At 38.3% G+C, this 20,077-nt stretch overlaps 1 protein-coding gene across 6 annotated transcripts in view; it reads right to left on the bottom strand.

Moving 5' to 3' along the window:
- RGS12 (regulator of G protein signaling 12) overlaps positions 1-20,077 on the bottom strand; it is a 93,400-nt gene that overhangs the window by 54,827 nt on the left and 18,496 nt on the right. For 4 of the 6 annotated variants that reach the window (XM_065836647.2, XM_071808522.1, XM_065836644.2 and 1 more), the window contains exon 3: positions 16,107-16,226. In XM_065836647.2, coding sequence (XP_065692719.1) covers positions 16,107-16,226 — 120 coding nt within the window. Of the gene's footprint in view, positions 1-658; positions 1,359-5,278; positions 5,425-16,106; positions 16,227-20,077 lie in introns of those variants that run through there. The other 2 variants (XM_065836646.2, XM_065836645.2) reach the window with 2 other exon arrangements.

Raw genomic sequence — 20,077 nt, 5'->3', positions numbered from 1 at the left:
GTAAGGATTCCCAAGGGAAAAAAAATACAGTACAACTACTGTACAATAATTTTACTGAATATATTCTACTCCGAAGGATAAATATTTTTGTCAAATATTTGAATCTATAAAACCAACATATGAACAGTAAATGATGTGATACTTGGAATTCCTTTAACAAATAAATGTTTAACTTTTTATCACAAACAAAATCAATCTTATCACAGATAAACACAGTGCCCTAAATGCTAAATCCATCCACAAAATTATTTTGATAGAGATATATACAAAATATATACCATTTTACCTAAAAATACAATATTGATATAATGGTACAGAAAGCATATACAAAATACATTGCACAGTATTAAAAAAGAGGCACAGATTATAATCAGAATTATTTTTTTAGCTTTATACATATTGAGCACAGCTCATAAATACATCTCAAAATTTGAATCTTAGTACAGTAAGATTGCCTTTACTCTCCTCTGATAATATGTTCGCATTTACAAAAGAATTTTAACTCAAATACTTTAAAGTGAAAAAGCTTAAAGGCTAAGCAAAAACATTGTGAAGTTGATAACATTCTTCTCTAATTTCTTGCCAATAACAATCGTCTCTTCTAATTTCTCACTGCAACAATGCCTTGCTTTAGCTAAATATAATTCATATCACTTACCCGCTCTTCGTAAGAAACAGCAGTTATTTTTCCTAACAGCACTCGTCCTAAATTCATCTTCACTTAATACAGAAAAAGCATTTCCTTAACACATTAGCTTCTCAAAGATTAAACTAAAAAATTCAACCCTGTTCCATGTCTGTACATGCCAGTAAAGTTTAAAGGCATTTCGTATGAAGTTCTATTTTACTCCCTTTATGTTACCCATAGCAACAGGCCAATGCAGGAAGCTGTGGTTCGTCAGGGATTCAGATTAGATCTCAATTATCTCGCACCAGAAAAGCTAGATCATTTTAAATAAATCATGCTGATTGCATTTTAAAACGTTTCCTATTACAAATCAGGAAAATAAAATGACGTCGAATTGTGTATTCAATAAAACAGATTTCCAAGACAGTTTTCAGAAAAGCATTAGTTAATCACCCTAACATTAGTTATAGAAACATTTATATAGTAAACCACTATTTTCAGAGGTTTACATAATGCAAGCCAGAATAGAGTAGGATCTCAAATAGTCTATTCTCAGTGGTTAGCACTGTAAATGGCATCTAAAAATCCAGAGTACAAGGAAACTTGGCATATTTGGTTAAACCCAGGAGCAGCCCATCATCGCTAAAGACAAAATTCTCCTTTCAGAAGCCAACTGCTATTCTGCCCTTCCTTCCTCATACCCCAGCCTGTGCTCAACCGACGGCAAAGACAGTTCTGTGCACAGCGCATGGGAACAGAGAGAAAAATAGGGGATGGTAATGTCAGAGGGAAGTGCTATTAACTTCCTTGTGACAGCAGAGGCTTCAAGAGACTGTACATGGGAAGCAGAGCATTTCATGAAGTTTGCTGCTATTCACAAGTAAATAGTGCTAGGACCTAAAACATTCATTGCTATTACTTTCAAAGCAAGCAGAATACCATTTTCTGCTAAGAATAAACACCAGAATTGCAAACTGGGAATGATTTGTGGGCATTTCAGTGGGATGTCCTTAAAGCCAAGGTGGACTTACTAGGAGTAGTTTAGGAAAGAGGAATCTTCTGCCTCGTTCAATGCAGCATGTAGAATCCCCCACATCCACACAGTTTCTAGGTTGAGCCCCTAATATAGAAACAACCCTATGAGGAAGGCAAATATTACTCTGAACTTATAAAGAAAGAAAATGAGCCAAAAATAAGAGCCTTTAGTCAAGATCTCACAAGACTGGCTTGTAAAAGAACGTCCAAGGCTGCACATCTTCCCATTTTTGGATGTAGGATCAAGAGACTTGGTTAAAAATTCAGTCTTCTCAATTCAATTCAGAGTAATCAGAGAAGAAATGTTAAGCTTATTGCAGATGGAAATGGTGGAACCATGTTTTAACAAGCATTCCAGAGACACAGGCAAATTGCTGCAATGGACAAAGTTCATTTTATGATTGATTACTTGTTCCAATAGGCACACCACTGCGCTTCAGAGCGCTGTCTTCTACAAGTATTTAATGCCATGAAGAAATGCAATGGAAACAAATGGGTGGGTAGATGGGAAGGAATATGTTTTACAAATTACACCCTCCTTAAGAAGCAAAACCCCTATGGTACTCACACAGCAGAACAGTTTTACTGTTGTGGAAAAGTATTAAAAAATTATAGTTTTATGAAGCAAAAAATGTCAAAAAGGGCTGTTAAAAAGCTGCATATTGCTTGACATTAAACCCAATGGGACACAGAATATATTTTCACTGTCAATACCTTAAACAACCAAACAGCAACAAGATTAGAAATATGCAGGTGATCAGGTGCATAATAATCCTCACATTGGATAAGGAAAAAGCACGGGTGGATCAGAAATACCTAGAGAACTTTCCTGTGAACAGCCCTTTAGGGTAACACAAAAAGGGACTTCTATCAATGGTGTTTACCTAATGCTCAACCTAAGTCCTCCAGGAATCAGCTAGAAAGACCAAACGTACTAGCAGAGTTACACAGGTGTAACTTACCCACAGGAATGATTAGGAGAAAAATAACCCCTCATGCAATGGGATGTAGCTGCAAGACTAGCAGTTCACCAGAGAAAACTGAGCATTGTTAGGAACACTGTGTGTGGGCAATGTTTCGTGTTTTATACATTCTAGGCACTCATACTTGGCGTTACAAACCTAATAATCCCTTAGTTTAAACAGACCTTTAGAGTTGTTGATTTTAGTTCATTAAACCGAGCACTGCACATCCACATTTTTTCCATACAGGGACTCCACTAGCACTGCAAATAAGCTCTACCAATTAGACGGTACTGGTGAATGATAATGGTTATGAAACGTCATGGGAGTCTGAAAGCCCTTTAAGAAATTCATATCCCTCAACATTTTCACAGCTTATTTCAGCAACTGCCAGATTCAAAATCTTGCCATTTTGTGTACCATATTTGTAAACCAGGCAGGCAACTCAGGGTGCAAAGGTCAAAAGCAGAAGGAATGTTAATTTGCAAAGCTATTAATGGGAAGTGTTAAAATATGACACAACAGCTTTAAAAACCTTATTTGGATATACCAAAGACGACATTTGTAAACCCACATCCATCTGCTTAGATGTTAAACTGTGGGAAGGGGTAGAGACCCCAGATACGGTTGAACTGTTTTTCTCTTCTATCCTCCTTCCACTTCCTGCTCTTATTTTCTTTTGTATATTTGTTTTCAGAGCAGAAAAAGCTGAAGAGAAAGACAGAATGATGGGAAGCCTGGATAAGTTTTAACTTGTCAAAAGGTTAATAGGATTCTTGACTCCTAAAATAAGGAAACACATGCAAAAATGCCAGCTCCTAGTCACACAAAATTCCTAACTTAAATTTGACATAGGCAGAATGCATCACCAAAGAATCTTAAATCTCACCAATATCAATTATTTATTTTTTATCTCATATTAAAGAAAGTAACAACTACTTGCATGAAAGTCAGAGGAAAAAAATACCTGATAGGACTGTGATTTAGCTCACTGATCCCAGTTACTGAAATAAAAAGCGGGAGTACCAAAGACAACACATAAATTAAGAAAACTTCTCTATAAAATAAAATGGTTTTTTTTCCTAATTCTCCAAATTTTGTATAATCTGTCTACACGTATTCTCGTGAATGATTTCTCAGCTACTCAACAATAAACAGACCCCACACATGCTACTGATTAAAAGGAAGATTCTCGTATTTAAAACATCGTGGTTCCCCCCCTATCGAATTTAAAGATAAAAGTCCTTCTTATTCCAAGGGAATCTTGACAAAAAATATTTTTAAGGCAAGCTATCTGGAATTTGTTCGTGTATTAAAAAACCCTAAATACCAAGGCTTGCCATCCACGATAAACGCAGGGACGGGATGCAAAGCGCTGTTCCCAGTGCCCCCTGCTGTCAGCCTGCGCTGCTCAGCTGCTCTGCACGCCGAGAAACGTGAAGTTCAGGAAGATTTACCATCCAGAAATCTACTCAAAACCACAAATATTTGGCTTTGTAAGCTATATTGTAAACTCTGAAAAATACTTCTGTAGAACCCAACTGTAAACTGATAATAAAAAGTACACTTTTTCCAAAATGTTTGGGAAATAATTAGGTTTTTTCCTTCTGTTGATCAACATTTTAAGACAACTGAATTCTCTCCACTAATAAAAACATGCAGAAACAGCATAACTTGCTCTTCCAGATGGAAGGTGACTTGCAGCCCAGTAGTAAATTAAAATTAAATTACACATTAAGGAGGATATGATTAAGTGACAGATCACTGAAACACATTAAGTCACTTCTGAATTTCCTACTACTGCAAAAAGAATCTCTAAGAACCAGTAGATTTTGAGGAAATCCTTGTAAAACTGAGCATGAAAACTGCTAATTTTTAAGTCAACAATACATATATATCTTCCTAAGCCTCACAATTGTTTCTTTCACTTCTCATTTTAAAAACTGAGAGTTTTGCTGCTATACTTTTAGCATTAAATACAATTCTAGTCTGAGATACACAGACATAAAGGACTATCATGGTCAAAATTTAATAATACACCTAGGACCTTTACTTATAAAATATGTGGGTTTTGAGCAAAAAGAAGCTAAAACAGGTCTGAAGTCTCTACACATCAAAAATTTGTATTCTGTAAATACTTTTCCTTTCTTTTCAGTTATTTTGATAACTCATACCATCTGGATTCTGTTTCATTGGACAAAAATCCAACTGGAAGAAAAAAAGTAATCACTTCAGCTGCACACCTTAAAACTGCTGTAACAATCTGAAGGTAGCTTATAACTTTAGCATGACATTCTTGCTTCACGGAAACACATACGCTAGTGAAAATTAACAAAAATATTTATAAAAACTTAATTAGAGAAGAATCTGTATATCTACTAAACTCACTTCACATTCTAAAAACAATACAATGCTAAGGAGAGATTTAAAACATTAATATAAAAATGGTGTATTCTTAATTTCATAATAGAACTTATATAGAAAGTCAACTTAAATACTTATACTTACGAACTTTGCCTCTTTAAAACCTCATTGAATCCTTAGAAGCATTATTTATCATATTTCACTGCAAGATTTCTTAGCTCGGAAGACTACTCAATAAACCATATTCCTGTTTTCTGTTCACTTTAGACAAACAAAACTTTATACTTACAGACACTTGACTATCAGTAAAAGTTTTCTCCATGTATAAATAGTTTAACAGCTCATTGTTAAGAAACAGTCCCTTCAACTTTATTATTACGCTGTTTCTGAACACATGTTTACTTCTTCCAGAGTCCAGTAAAAAAATGAGGCTTCTCTGCCTGTTGTCCTATCAACACCTCTTGCATTCTCCTCCCTCCCCAGCACTTTCTCCGCCCTCAATACTGGTTCTGTATCTCTTCATCAAAAGGAACAGGCAGTTTTTAAAATGGTGTTTAGGCAAGTCCTGTGTAACAATAAAGCTTCTGTAAAGACAACAGCATGCTGCTGAGGAATCTGCTAATGTGAAATGCATTCGGTGAGGGCCTACAGGACGCTGTTTCAAACATTTGTCCAAACTTGTTTAAGCATTGAGTCAACATTGTTTTCTCCTCCAACGTATTCTCATCTCTAAGACATTCCCCTTTGATGAGTATATTATCTGAATGAACTAGGTCATCAATCCCTATTAAAAACACTTAACATGTAATCTAAAATTACTTTTTAAAAAAAAGTTACAATTTGTAAGACTCACAGCAAATTTCTTTCAGTTTCTGGCATGTAGGTGCACGTCTCTGTAGGATTACAATCACATGTATGCATATTATGCAATCCAGCTCATCATACCAAAATGTTCCGTGTTCTTTTGAGTAAGCAGGGCATTGGCATTTACAAGGATCGCATTCCAGGTGAAACATGATTCTCGTAATTTTCAATACCACACCTACTCTCCAGACAGACCAGCGATATCTGCGTATTTTCAGAAAGAAATGCACATACTTTCTGCCCAGCAAACAATGCTTCAATACCACCCTTCTGCAGTTCCTCAGCCCAGGCAGAAGTAGAGGATAGGATTTCTACTGTATTTTTTTACCAGAAGAACAGATTAAATGTTTTGAGGATTTAATATTGAATAAAAAGCAGTAGCTCATCTAGTAGGCACTCCACAGGTGACTCCTTTTTTTTAAACATCACTGGACTGATAAATCTGTGAGGACAATGAAAATTAAATAATACCAACTCTAGCCAAAATCCGAGCAGTTTAAGCATAGTGACAGGGTCAGAAGCTATTCACGGATAGCTACAGTGCTAACATTTGTGTCATATCTGTTCTGTGATTATACTTTAGAAATACCAATTCAGTTCATCCAATAAGGCCTTAATTCATTCCCTACTATTAACCAGGTCTCACAGAGCAAAAACCCCTCCTCACCCCCGTGAGGACATAGCATGACAAAAACGACAAAAACGACGTACCGAGTAACAGGAACAGCAGCCGCGGGAGGGCGGGAACAGAGAGGCACGAAAGCAGGGACCCAGTTCCTCATTCCCACAGAATTGCGGGGGTTCTGCCCAGGAAATCTGAGGTGCCCCCTCCCTCAAACAGCACGACCAGGAAACCCTCCCCAAGCCCAACACAGTTATGCTGCACCAGGAGACGCTCCAGTCAGCAAATCCTGTATTTTGCAAAGAAATAAGTTTATACCAAGGGAAAAGTAACGTAGTTTCTTGTGCTGACAGCAAAATGCATAATCCTGCAGCTGAGGAGAAGCCATGTCCATCCTTGAGTCTAAGAATCACAGAATCTTTTTGGTTGGAAAAGACCCTCAGGATCATCAAGTCCAGCCATAACCTAACTCTAGCACTAAACCATGTCCTTAAGAACCTCATCTAAATGCCTTTCAAACCCCTCCAGGGGTGGTGACTCCACCACTGCCCTGGGCAGCCTGTTCCAGTGCCTGACAACCCCTTCCGTGAAGAAATTTTTCCTAATATCCAATATGAACCTCCCCTGGTGCAACTTGAGGACATTTCCTCTTGTCCTATTACTTGTTACTTGGGAGAAGAGACCAACCCCCTCCATGCTCCAACCTCCTTTCAGGCAGTTGCAGACAGTGATAAGGTCTCCCCTCAACCTCCTTTTCTCCAGGCTGAACAGCCCCAGCACCCTCAGCCGCTCCTCATCACACTTGTCCTCCAGGCCCCTCACCAGCACATAATCAGTTCACAACATGGGTTTATCAAACCCAATATTATGTTTCCAGGAGTGGCCACACATGGATGTCTACAGATGAACAGCACAGAGCAACATACAAGACATTTCCCTGATTACATTCTCACAGGTTCAGGAGACTTTCTGAACCTGGTGTGACTTGTCTTCTTAATAATCCCCAGTGGCTCTATTTTACAAATACTTGTCCCCTTTCCCCCAGGACATGCAAATTTCTTGCAGCCACAGCACTCAGTGGTGAGGCATCCCACAGACCAACTCACCTCCTGCATGAACAATCAAGTTCTCCTGTTTGTTTTGCTCCTGGCTCCAGCTACCTTTAATTAATGGTGCCGACTTCTTGTCCCGAAGGAGACAGCAAGCAGGCAATCCCAACTACTTTTTCTATGCCAGTCACAACTTTGTACAGTTGTTACACCTTTCTGAACCTCTTCCACTTGTAATATATCATAACCTTTTTGAAATACAGAGACTAGAACATGACATTCAAGGTGTGGCCAAATCACAGATATCTACAATGGAACCATTATGTATTTTTTTCCTGTCTTCCTTCCCTAATAATTCATAACACAGGATTTTGTTTCATTGCTACTGTATTGAGTGGAAGTTTTCATGCAACTGGCCCTTGTAACTCGAAGACCTCACTTCTGAGAGGAAACAGTCAGCTCAGAGACATATATATCATTCGATATATGAAGCTAGGACTATTCTGCTTCATTTGCATTGCTTTACATTTATCTGCATACATTTTGAGCTGCCATTTCATTTTCCAGTCATCCGATCTTATAAAAGCAGCCTGCTCTCATCTTCAGAGACTGTTCTTGCCCTTATTACCTCACTGCTCACCTTCTTGGGAGGAGCCTTAAAAGATTGCTGTGATTTAGCAAGTGTAATGTAAGAAACTGAAGCAAGGGCCAGCCTTAAGCAGCAAATAATACTAGGTTTCAGTAACAGACCCCAGTGCTGTAAAAATGTTACTCTGCCTTCATGTCAGGGGGTTAACATGCCTCATGAATCAGACCCAGGAGAGCAGAGTTTTAGTTCAAAGAGAGCAAGCCCCGTTTAAAAACAAGCCCAAGTACCAAAGCTGATGGAGAAAGACATCCCTGAGATGTTGCTCACCTACCAAGAGTCCCAATCCAGCAAGCACTGACTGTTCCGTCACTACACAAAGAAACCAGAACCAAAGGAGCAGAGCCAAAAGCAAGTTCCAGTCCCTCATATTGCTGAACTAAAGGATATGACCCCTCTGTAGCTTCAGGTGGCAACCTGAACTTGTTCACCCTGTCTGATCCTTCTAGATCCACAAACATGACTGTATCAGAGATGTTGACAGCTTATGAAGCCACCTATGCCCATTTAATCACACGTCTTAAGAACGCTGATAGTGACAACTGACAAGAAGTAAGGTCTGCTGCTGGAGGATTTAAGCAGAATACAAGTTTTTATCTAGTCTCTGGAAGCATATACTGTGCCTCTGGTTCTGTGACAGAAATTGGCTTGTGTTGCAGAGCCAGGCCCAGGCATGGCCGGGAGAGCACTTGAGTGGCAGGGTCAGACAACGTTCTGATTGCTTCCTCTGGGAGAACTTCCTCCATCCGGGGCCAACTGCCTTTGCACATATGAGGACTGAATTCCTGATGGAACACAACCTCAGTAACGCTGTTGTTTCTTCTCAGACACCAAAGTATGGGATGAGCACCTCTGTGATGAGCACTGCCATATGCACCCCACAAAGGGAGATGAGATCCAGCTCTCAGCACATTCTCTGACTACTCAGCTTCTTGCATGAAAATTTACATGGCAAATTTCTCCAGAGTCTGAAATAAGAAAATAACCCAAAAGCAGTAGAAAAGAGTAAAGAGTAAAATTACAGAAATACGGTCACTTTACAAACTTCAATAACAGAAAACAAATCCCATTATTCTCAGTGTCCAGTAAACAATGTCACAGTTTAACATTCTGTATTGTATCTAGAAATAAGTATCTCCGATTCATGAAAAACAAGAGGTTACACACAACTATACTCATCTGTTGACCAAGCCACTTCTGTCAGATAACACAAAACAGTATGAAGAGCATAAGAACTTTCCATGACAAAGTCTATAAATGTAAGGAAAATTTGAGGCATACATTGGTAATCTTTTTTAAAAATATTGTACAGTATAAAATATCAGCAAAGACTTAAGGTTAATGCCAGTGCACTATCTATGGAAAAAAATAAATAAATGTATACTGCTAGCATGTTGTTGTCCTCCTTTATGTTGTAACAATGGGTATAACTTAAGTACGCAGCAAGATCACATACGCTGAAGTAAAAGCCTGAAGAAGATGCTCTAGAGTATGCTGAAAAGTTTAAAACTCTTAATATGGCAGTCTAGAGAACAAAATGTGAAAAAATTATGTTATTGGAAATCTTTAAGGCATACAAGGAATGATATCAAGGCAAAAAAAAAGACTAAGGGATACCACAGGCATCATTCAGAACAAGATGACAGTAATGTACAGACATACTGGTTTTAACTGTACTAGTCAAATAAATAATGCCATAAGCTACTGCATAGCTTTAAAGACAGTTAGAATCACAGAATAGAATCACAGAATTATTTCAGTTGGAAGAGACCCTCAAGATCATCAAGTTCAACCATAACCTAACTCTAGCACTAAACCATGTCCTTAAGAACCTCATCCACACATCTTCTAAACACCTCCAGGGTTTCGTGACTCCACCACTTCCCTGGGCAGGCTGTTCCAATGCCTGACAACCCGTTCTGGAAAAAAAAAGTTCTTAAAATTCAATCTAAACCTCTCCTGGCACAACTTGAGGCCATTTCCTCTTGTTCTATCAGTTGCTACTTGGGAGAAGAGATCAACCCCCTCCATGCTCCAACCTCCTTTCAAGCAGTTGCACACAGTGATAAGGTCTCCCCTCAGCCTCCTTTTCTCCAGGTTGAGCAGCCCCAGTTCCCTCAACGGCTTCTCATCACACTTCTGCTCCAGACCCTTCACCAGCCTGGTCACCCTCCTCTGAACTCTCTCCAGTACCTCAAATATGAAATGAAATGTTACAATATTTTTACTTCTTACACCTGTTATGAGTCATGGGTTTTATGAGAACTCACTAAACTAGTAAAAGTTACTGCAAAATAAGAAATACTGGCCAGTCTCATCACAGAAGAATAGACCCCTGCACAGAAATACACAGCCAAACCCATGAGAAAGGGAGAGCCAAGGATGAGATACGGGATGAGCTGGTGCTTTCTGGCCCCTGTCACACCACCAAGCTCTCCCAACCTCCCATCAATCAAGCTGGTTGCATTCAAACTGCCTGCTGGCCATTAGGGCCAACATCTAAACTATATCCAAAATCACTTGAGTAAATACACTAGTTGGCCCAAGACAAAGCCACGTAAGTGACAACTCTAACAACGTGACAGAACATTGCAATCCCCTGGCACTGCCTCCTTTCCCAGCAGAGATGAGCGGTCACCGTTCAGCACAGCGGGTGAGCAACTCCAGCCAGGGTTGTCACCGCCAGAGCTCTGAACAGAGCAGCAGAACTCCCAGCAGAAACCACGGGATGCATTCAAAGCCTTGCTGATCAGCTCCACGACCACATACACCACAGTAATTCAAGGTAAAGAAATCAGCGCTTAATGTCATGACTAACACTATTTAAAACTTTATATTGTAGTTCAGCAGGAGGATTTGGGATATTACAGCAAATGGCTGTAAAATCGTTAAGTGCACACGTGGCGCTTTGCAGTGTTTTGAAGGCTGAGTCCTGGTGGAACAGTCCAAGAAACGGGATCTGTCCTTCACTGTCTCCCCACCCAACCACACCAGATGGGTTCCAGCAAAGGGAAACGAGAAAGAACACAGGCTGCAGTTACACATCCATCAGGCTTCCAAAACAGTGGTGTGAGGGGCAGGGCTATGCTAGCATTCCACCTGCAGAATATACATATATGGGACAGGAGAAGTCCTGTAAGAACTCTATCATTAACATGCTAAAAGTACAGAGACATACAAAAATGGAGATTTTATTCTTACATGGAGCTTTTTACTGGCCTTTTCTCCACCTTCGTGAAAGCAGACAGCAAACCTGACAATTGGTTGGTTAAACCTTAGATAAAACTTAGGACAAAATACATGCAAAAGATGCAACGCTTAAAGGTAGTACATGGTGAAACCTGTATACACTGGCAGCCCATTGCAAGTTACCATAGCTTTAAAAAAATGGTGAAACCTAAGACAAAAATATACACTCTTTTAGAATTTTAAATTCACAACTATATGAGAGAATGAAGAGGACTCTTCATTTAAATTCGAAAATTCTACTAGCCGTAGCGGTGGCATTGTGGCCGTGGTGACAATTTAAGAACACCAGTGAAGCGAGCTCTGCAGGGAGAGTTAGTACTTTTTATTAGATCAACTAACAGGGTGGGAAAAGTTTGGGGCATGTTCAGCTGTTCTTGTCTGCTTTCCCTCCTATACTAGTTGATCTAATATAAGCTATTATCTCCCTATGTAAGCTTTGTCTGATTATTTAAATCAGTCAAACAAAGGCAGGTACCCACTTAAAAACTCATTATTAAGTCAAATGAGCATTTAGGGTTTTTTGCCACCCACAGATGCCAAAACTAATATCCAGCAGAGACAAGTCATTCATTAGTATAAAAAGCTCATACCAAAGGGATGTGTTGTATGCTTTCAATTAGCAGATGAAATGCAAAAGAAAGTTGCTCCAGTGGAATTAACAAAACAGAAAAAAAAATATCAAGCATTATTATCTATAATAGCAGCTAATAATACTATATTATTAATGGTTATAATTAAGTTAGAACATTCTAACAAATTTCTCACACTGATTTTTAAAGGGAATCCATGATACATTCTTTGAAAACTTCACTAAACTCCAGGCATTTGATCCAGCAAATGTTGTTTTACATAGAGCTATAACTTTGTTTCCAAAACAGGATGAGGACAAGAAGAAAAGCTACAGCCATCTTTTTTGTCCTGCTGTTTATTAAAAGAATTAAATAGCCTTTAATTTTAAAAATATCTCTACATTAAAAGATTATTTAGCAATACTCAGAGCTTGACACTTTTTTGCCTAAGATATTACATCTCTCATGATACTACTATTCTGCCCTATTTTTAACCACAGAGAAATACCAAAAGTACCAGTGCCACAATGATTTTCAGGAAACACAACAGCTTTGAATGTTTTCCTTGGAGAGGAGGAACCTGAATTTCTTGACTTCAAGGGAATACTGCAAGGTCCCCCATTTTTACAGCCCTCAAGAAAAATTAAGATATGAATGGAATGAGCTACAGGTAAAAGTGTTATGGGATCTGGTTCCAAAACTCTTGATGGGTAAAAGGATCACACTGTTTAATGGAATTTTTTACAAAGGCGGTGTTCTGGTCTCCGCAGTCTCACAGAGTCACCTTTAGTGTGTTTATAAATCTACAAACAATGTCTTTGTCAGGAGAGAATCGAGCAAGAGGATGAGAGTAGTGGCACTTACCCACAGGGAAGTAAAGTAGGAAGAAAGACAGGATAATAAATAATTATTAGTACTAAAAATAATAAAGAAAAAGAGTTCCAAATACATTTCTTGCGAAAACAACATAATTAAGGCACATACTAGACACAATAATTTTCTGAATTCAGTTCCAATTTACAAGAAAATAACATTCAACTCTGCTGTGAGCAAGCACAATTTCCACAGTTCAGAAATAAAATCATGTATTTTGTGTTTTGGGAGATATTTTCCATACCATAGTCTTAGAATAACTGCATCCATTAATTCTGTACTCTCATCCTATTCTCATCCATACAGATTTAAAATAATCTTGTATACAGGTTCTATTAGTAAAAACAGCACTTACAGGTTAATTCTAAAAACTTGCCTGTTTTCTTCTATGTATAATATAGCTTCTGCAAGCAAGAGGAAAATACTTACTGAGTAGCAATTGTATCACCACAGACAATTCTAAACTTACAAGAATATCTGTGCATTTATAGACAGCCATATCCTAAAAATATTCTCTTGTAATCATTATTTTTATTTATTAAAATAATAGATATAAAAATATGTTTTATGCTTGGATAGATTAAAAAAATCACAAACTGCAAAGAAATCGCGCCACCTTATGGCAGAAAACAGCAAAACTAACAGCTGGTATTTCACACACCGCAGCTTCAAAGACAAAAGGAGCAAGTTCACACTTTGACAAAAAATCCAAATACAACCTCCTTCAGAGCAAATGAACAGTGTTCAGCATATGCCCACAAGAGATACTCCATGGAACCTACTTATACTGCTCAGTTCAGAAGAATAAGTGGGATGCCAGCAGGAATCAAACCCACAAGCTCAGAGAAGCAAATTCATTTTCAAACTTCATGTTTGAGTTAGTACCTTATCCATTCTGCTAAAATAACTGGAAGGAACACAAATGCATCTGAGTAACCTATATAATACACTCATGATCATTATCCCAAAGGTGGAGTCTCTAAGAATTTCCTGCTATTGTTATTTCCTCTTCCAGCAACTCTAAACAGATGGCCTGAAATGATCTAAACATGTACTAACAGTGAACACTGTGTTCTGCTACACTTGGTGTAACAGCACTTGGGAAAGTGCTGCAGTAGCAACGTTAAAGTTAGGACCAAAACACCTCAACACTAGTTTACTTTGACTCAAGAAGTTTTTGAAATTCTTCTCTGGGTTGGTATTTCTGTTGGTGGCTAGGATGTCATTCTCTAATGGCATGCAGAGGGGAAAAAAGAGAATTCAAAGTGAAAAGAAGCAATTGAGAGAGAGCAGTACACACCCAAATAGCTACATGTAGTAGGGGCATTCATCCAAACACAGACTTTAATACAGATTGTTTCTTTGTCCAATTCATACAGTGACCTAGAATGTAAGTTTCCCCATCCAAAGTAACAGCTTTAAGAATTAGCCCACTGGGTAGCACAGGGAGACTCTCAGTCCCTCTTGTTGGTGTTACTCAATTTATATACACTAATGAATACCAACTAAGACAAAATGAGAGAAAAAATTACTTTTTAGGCCAGTGACTATCGTGTCTTTCTGAAATTAATGGAAAGTACCAAATGTCTATTTTAATGAATATTTATGCAATGTAAAACAGCTCCTATAACAGAAATTAAATTATATCCTTGGTGTTTAAAACACTTTCTCAAAATATGAGATGTGCACATAACCTTCTATGAATTCTGAATCTGGAAGAACATGCCATGCACTGTTTTTCCTACTGCATGTGAATTACTGTGACCAGAAATTCTGTCAAAAGTGGTAATATATATTAATAAGCTTTGTTTTAATTTAGACAAATCACCACTTTCTGAAGAAGAAAGATGTAGCTACATGGTTCCCAAACAGCTTTATCCAGAGGATCTGGCTCTGTTTGTTAAAGTTATGCAATTACTGTATTAAAGTTATGAGTGCAAAGAAATGATAAAGTATTTCCATGATTAGGAAAAAAAGCAAGACACTTAGAAGCTTCAGACAACAAGACTGAAGTAGATCACAGTGAAAAATGTCCTTTAAAACATCTTAGGAATAAGTAATTACAGTTCCTACCTGCATTCCCTAAGCATGCCAGAAGCTCCCTCCATATATTCTATCCCCTGAAAATCCAGTGCACTGAGCTGCCCTCTCCTTCAGTTCAGAGTCAGTGAAACGCCGTTCTTCCTACATTTCCCACAACAGGAAACTCAGAATATCATCTTCTTTCCTCCTCCCATCTCAAAACACATTTTCAACAACTCCTTCCCAAATAGAGGAACCAGTGTGCCACACTCCCTCCCATGCTGAAGAGCAGCGTATATGTGCCAAGAGCTCTGCACATATTTTTGTTCCTCCCCAACCACAAACCTTCTTCCAGATAAGTATGATAAAGGAGTGATGGAGAAATCTCTCCATTCACGGTCACATCACTATGGGTCAGGTTTTCCTGAGGAAGCACACGAGAAGATCTAATGAAGCCGCATTCCTCCAGCTGGTTGAGGGAGGCTCCCAGCACAGCAGGAGGAGCTGCTGTTTAAATTCAGATGGCTTTTCATTTCTTGTTTTCCCCAAAATCAAGAAGGTTTGGCCACTGAGGCCCAAGCACCAGCTGATGTTACGCCTGATGTGAAATGGCCTTACCATGTAACACTCAGAAAGACACAAAATCATCATAATTAATGACCAACACCAAGTTGATTAAGAATTCCCTCTTCTCAACTGCTGACATATAAGGACGAAAAACGTACTTAAATACTTTCAAACAATTTTCCATGCTCAGTAAGCTACATTCCTTAGGAAGTTATGTAAAGACTCTGATCCAGCAACAAATTTAAACCCCCAAAATCTTCTCAGTACAATGATCATCAGCTGAATGAAAAAAATATGACAAGCATTTGATTTTTAATATAACATAATACAATGATTTCTAAGACATTATAAACATTTTGATCACCAAAACTGCATTGTTTTGCTTTACATGACCAGTTGTGATGGGTAAAATAAAGCCAAAATTCCCCACAGAAAGAATTGCCACTGATGATGGCACCAATGTAAACTACTAACAAAACACTCAAAAAGTCAGGTGATACCAGAAATCTCTATTCCCCTCCTATAAATGTGATATAATGATTAGTAACTTTATTACACTACAGGTATTACTTACTTTCTTGCACTAATGAACAGCATTAACTACTGTAAATTCCTCTCCAGGACTCACTTCCAAGTTTTAAGTGAAAGTTAATTACCTCAAGATCATCCAGAGAACGAGTAATACTAAATCGCTTAGATCTCCCAAACGATCTTCTAACCGAAGAACGTGGGGGAGGAGCCTGACTTAATCCCATTGGATGTCCAAACTTTGCACCCTAAAAAAAACAGAAGACACATATCATTATATCGCTTTTTTAATTTTAGTACATTGTGAATCATAATGACATCTGAACTATAAGTATCAACAGGTACAGAATCCCAAGGAGGTGGATGTGCAAACCTGTAACAGGACCACAGTTTCAACACAAGTTGGTCACTTGCCATGCCCCTGTAAAATCATGTATTAAAATCATTAAAGTTATGACTTCCCCAGTCTCAAGTCAAATATCATAAATATTCAGCAACAAGTTGCTATATAAACATGAGTCATCAGTTCGGTTGCTGAAGTGTACACAAGCTACATGTCACTATTAGTAGACAGAGCGTAATTAAAAGCCAATCCTAGCTCTTTACTGTCTTTACTGCAAAGGGTGTACAATGCAACATATCTGTTCTTTCTATAGGAAATTACCATCCTAGAAATCATCTCCCGTACCCTCTGTTGGAATCTTTCTCTACACATTTAAAAAAAAAAAACTTATTTTTCAGTACTCATTTTCTTAGAAGGCTTCCTATTGTCAAGTCCGACTTTTTAAATGACACAGTACAAAAACCTTTGTCCCGAGGAATGAAATTATCTCACTTCGATGTTCCATGACTAGAATTGGTCTTGCAATAATTGAATCTAACGGCTTCCCCTTTTCCCCATAATCATACTCTTTCACCTTAAAAAGTTACGAGATGTCAGTTAAGCTGTAACAGCCCAGCTGTACATATCTAGTTTATGCCAAATGGCAAAGTGTATGCTTAAACCTAAGAGTAGGCACACAGTCAGCAACTGGTGCTAAGCAGATGTACATAAACGCACTACATTACAAAAACTTGTGATTATGTGCCTGAAAGTTTGGATTCCTTTCACTGCAACATTCAATGTGAGGAAAATTCCTCCTTCTGATGTTTTTTCACTTTAGAAAATAACGGATTTAATTCAGAGTAAATTTTCTTCTATTTCATTTCAGCGTCTTTCTTCATCAGAGTAAGCTTGAAAATATCTTTATTAGTACTTTAATAATTGCTTATTGGCAGTTTTGTAATAGTTATTAAATTTTATATTTGTTTCTTCCTTTTGGCAAGTTGCTGTGCTCTCAATTCTGAAATATTTTTGGTATATTTGGTAATATTTTTTCACTTGTTTGAAAGTCTATACACATCACATTAACAAAAAAAAAGCCCACATCATCATAAATTTCACTTTCTTATAATCTCATGCTAACCATCACTCATACAAAGTAGAGAAGAGCATCGAGAATATTATACAGCCTCCTTAATTACAATAAAAGATAAGGTATCCAACAAAAGATCTCTGACTGTTTGCTTCTGCCTGTTTGCTTATTTCTACGGAGTCAACACTACTCTTGAGCAACAGGGCTCTGACCATCACCACTATTCGTAAGACAGTTGACAAGCTTGTAGAAATGTTAAGAAATAACAAAATATACAGGAATCCAGATCTAAAGTACGTAGCAGGGTTCACCACTGCAAGAGGGTGAGACTCCAGCTTCTTCCTTCAGTATTAAATGTGATCCATTTTTATATGAGATCTCCTTCCTTCCCAATTTTCAATTTACTAAGGTGTTTTTTTAATTGGCTGAGAAGAAAATTGGTCCTGCCAAGGAAAACTGGAAATCTGGCAACTAGAGACTAGCTGCTAAGGTTTCTAAGAGAGCATTTAAAAGTACAGCATAAACAAGTTAAGGTGTTTTTTTGCTAAAATGCTCAACTAAATGTGAAGACAAGAAAGCTGCTCCTTGTACGTGTTCACAGACAGCATCCACTGCAGTGAGGACAGTTCCCATCTTTTCGAGTAACTCAGAAAATCATCTCCTCATCCCAGCAAGTACCACTGGGGCGGTTCACGTGGCTCATACCTATGGTCACATCATAGAATCACAGAATGTCCTGACTTGGAAGGGACCCACAAGGATCATCAGGTTCAACTCCTGTCCCTGCCTGTGACAACCCCACAGTTCACACCATGTGTCTGAGGGTGTTGTTCAGTCTCTTCTTGAACACTATCAGGCTTGGGGCTGTGACACCTCCCTGGGGAACCTGTTCAGTGTCCAGCATCCTCTGGGTGAAGAACCTTTTCCTCATATCCAACCTAAACCTCTTCTGGCATGTCTTCCTGCCATTCCCTTGGGTTCTGTCATTGGTCACTAAAGAGAAGAGAGCAGTGCCTGCCCCTCCTCCTCCCCTTGTGAGGAAGTTGTAACCGCCATGATGTCTCCCCTCAGTCTCCTCCAGGCTGAACAAACCAAGTAACTTTAGCCGTTCCTCATACAGCTTCCTCTCCAAACCCTTGACCAATTTTGTAGCCCTCTTCTGGACACACTCTAGTAGCTTAATATCCTTTTTATCCTGTGTTGCCCAGAGCTGCACCCAGTGCTCCAGGTGAGGCCGCAGCAGTGCGCAGCAGAGCGGGACAATCCCCTCCCTGCCCGGTTGGCCATGCTGTGCTGGATGCAGGCAGGCCCCCCTTCCTGTCTAACTCAAAGCTTATACCTAATGCAGAAATCTGTTTCAAACGGTGAACTCCACGTTAGCCCCTGACTAAACGCAGCAGTATTAATTACTATAGCTGCATAACGTATCAAAATACTAGCACAGCTCCTCCTGTATCAGTATGTTCCTGTTAAAGCAGCATGAATATCTGTGTACACCTAGCAGGCTTTACCACTAGTCAAGTATTACCACATCAGTTTTGCAATTTTTAAATATTTAATGTGTGAATTAGTGAAAAAAAAAAAAAAAAAACTATCAGACTACAAACAGCTCAGCGACTTCTAAGGCTAGTTAAATTAATGGCATCATTAGTGTGAGGACAACGGGTATTTTGAAACTAATGAAATAGTTACACAGTATGGATTCTGCTTAATGGCCTTTCATATATTTCTCACAACAAGATGCAGAGCCCCTCTTTCATAAAAGAAAATGGTGAAAGGAAACAAAGGAAAAACACTATCAATACCAGCCATCTATATTTTGAATAACAAATACATCTTCATTTTTCTTTCTAATTCAGACCAAAAATAATATAAACTCCCCAGTATATGTTTAAATAGTGGAGATTGCTGTAAACAATTCTGGGAGATTAAAAAATACAACTAGAGCACATACACTACAAAAAAACTTTGAAACAGTAACATTACAAATTGAAGCAACAAACTGCCTGAAGACGAATCTAATTAGATTCCACTGAGAAGCAGATTCTAGATAAGATTAATTATCACCAGATGCCCCATTTCAGACAAAAATGGTGCTCACACGTTTGTAGTCAGAAATGTAACAAAGAGGGAGAGTGGACAAAAGCCACTTGCAAACTGTGTGGTAGTAGAAAAGAGAACACTAAATTAGTATCCAATCAAAATTTTTATTTACAGCTTATTACATCCTTATACAAAACTCACTATTGAGCCCTGAATGGAATGGAATGGTAAAGATAAGAGCAGGGGGGGAAAGACCCAGAGAATAAAACAGTGCTTAAGAAACAATTACAAAATACAAAAGTTCACTGAGCTAAACATTTCCACAATCCATTTGGATCACAATTGAAATTAGGAAAACATTTTCAGCTGACAAAAATCTTTGCTTTGCTCTGAAGAATCAAATTCATAATCTAGGAAATTAAGGAAGACATGGCTAAAAAAAAGACAGTGGTTCACAAACTATTTAATTTCCTGGTAATGGTGCTGAGAAGTTTCCCTTTTCACCCTTTCTTGACTCTATTCCAGACATTCAGACTATGAAGGCAGATCTCCTGCAGATCAATTCAAAAAATTGCCTTGCATACACACACACACATATAAAGGAAGAATCACAAAGCTTAAGCAATAGCAGCAACATTTTG

Source organism: Patagioenas fasciata, chromosome 4, assembly GCF_037038585.1.
Source record: "Patagioenas fasciata isolate bPatFas1 chromosome 4, bPatFas1.hap1, whole genome shotgun sequence".
In the NCBI taxonomy this organism is placed as follows: domain Eukaryota; kingdom Metazoa; phylum Chordata; class Aves; order Columbiformes; family Columbidae; genus Patagioenas; species Patagioenas fasciata.
Note: the sequence above shows the minus strand (reverse complement) of the source record. Positions and strands in the feature narration are given on the sequence as shown.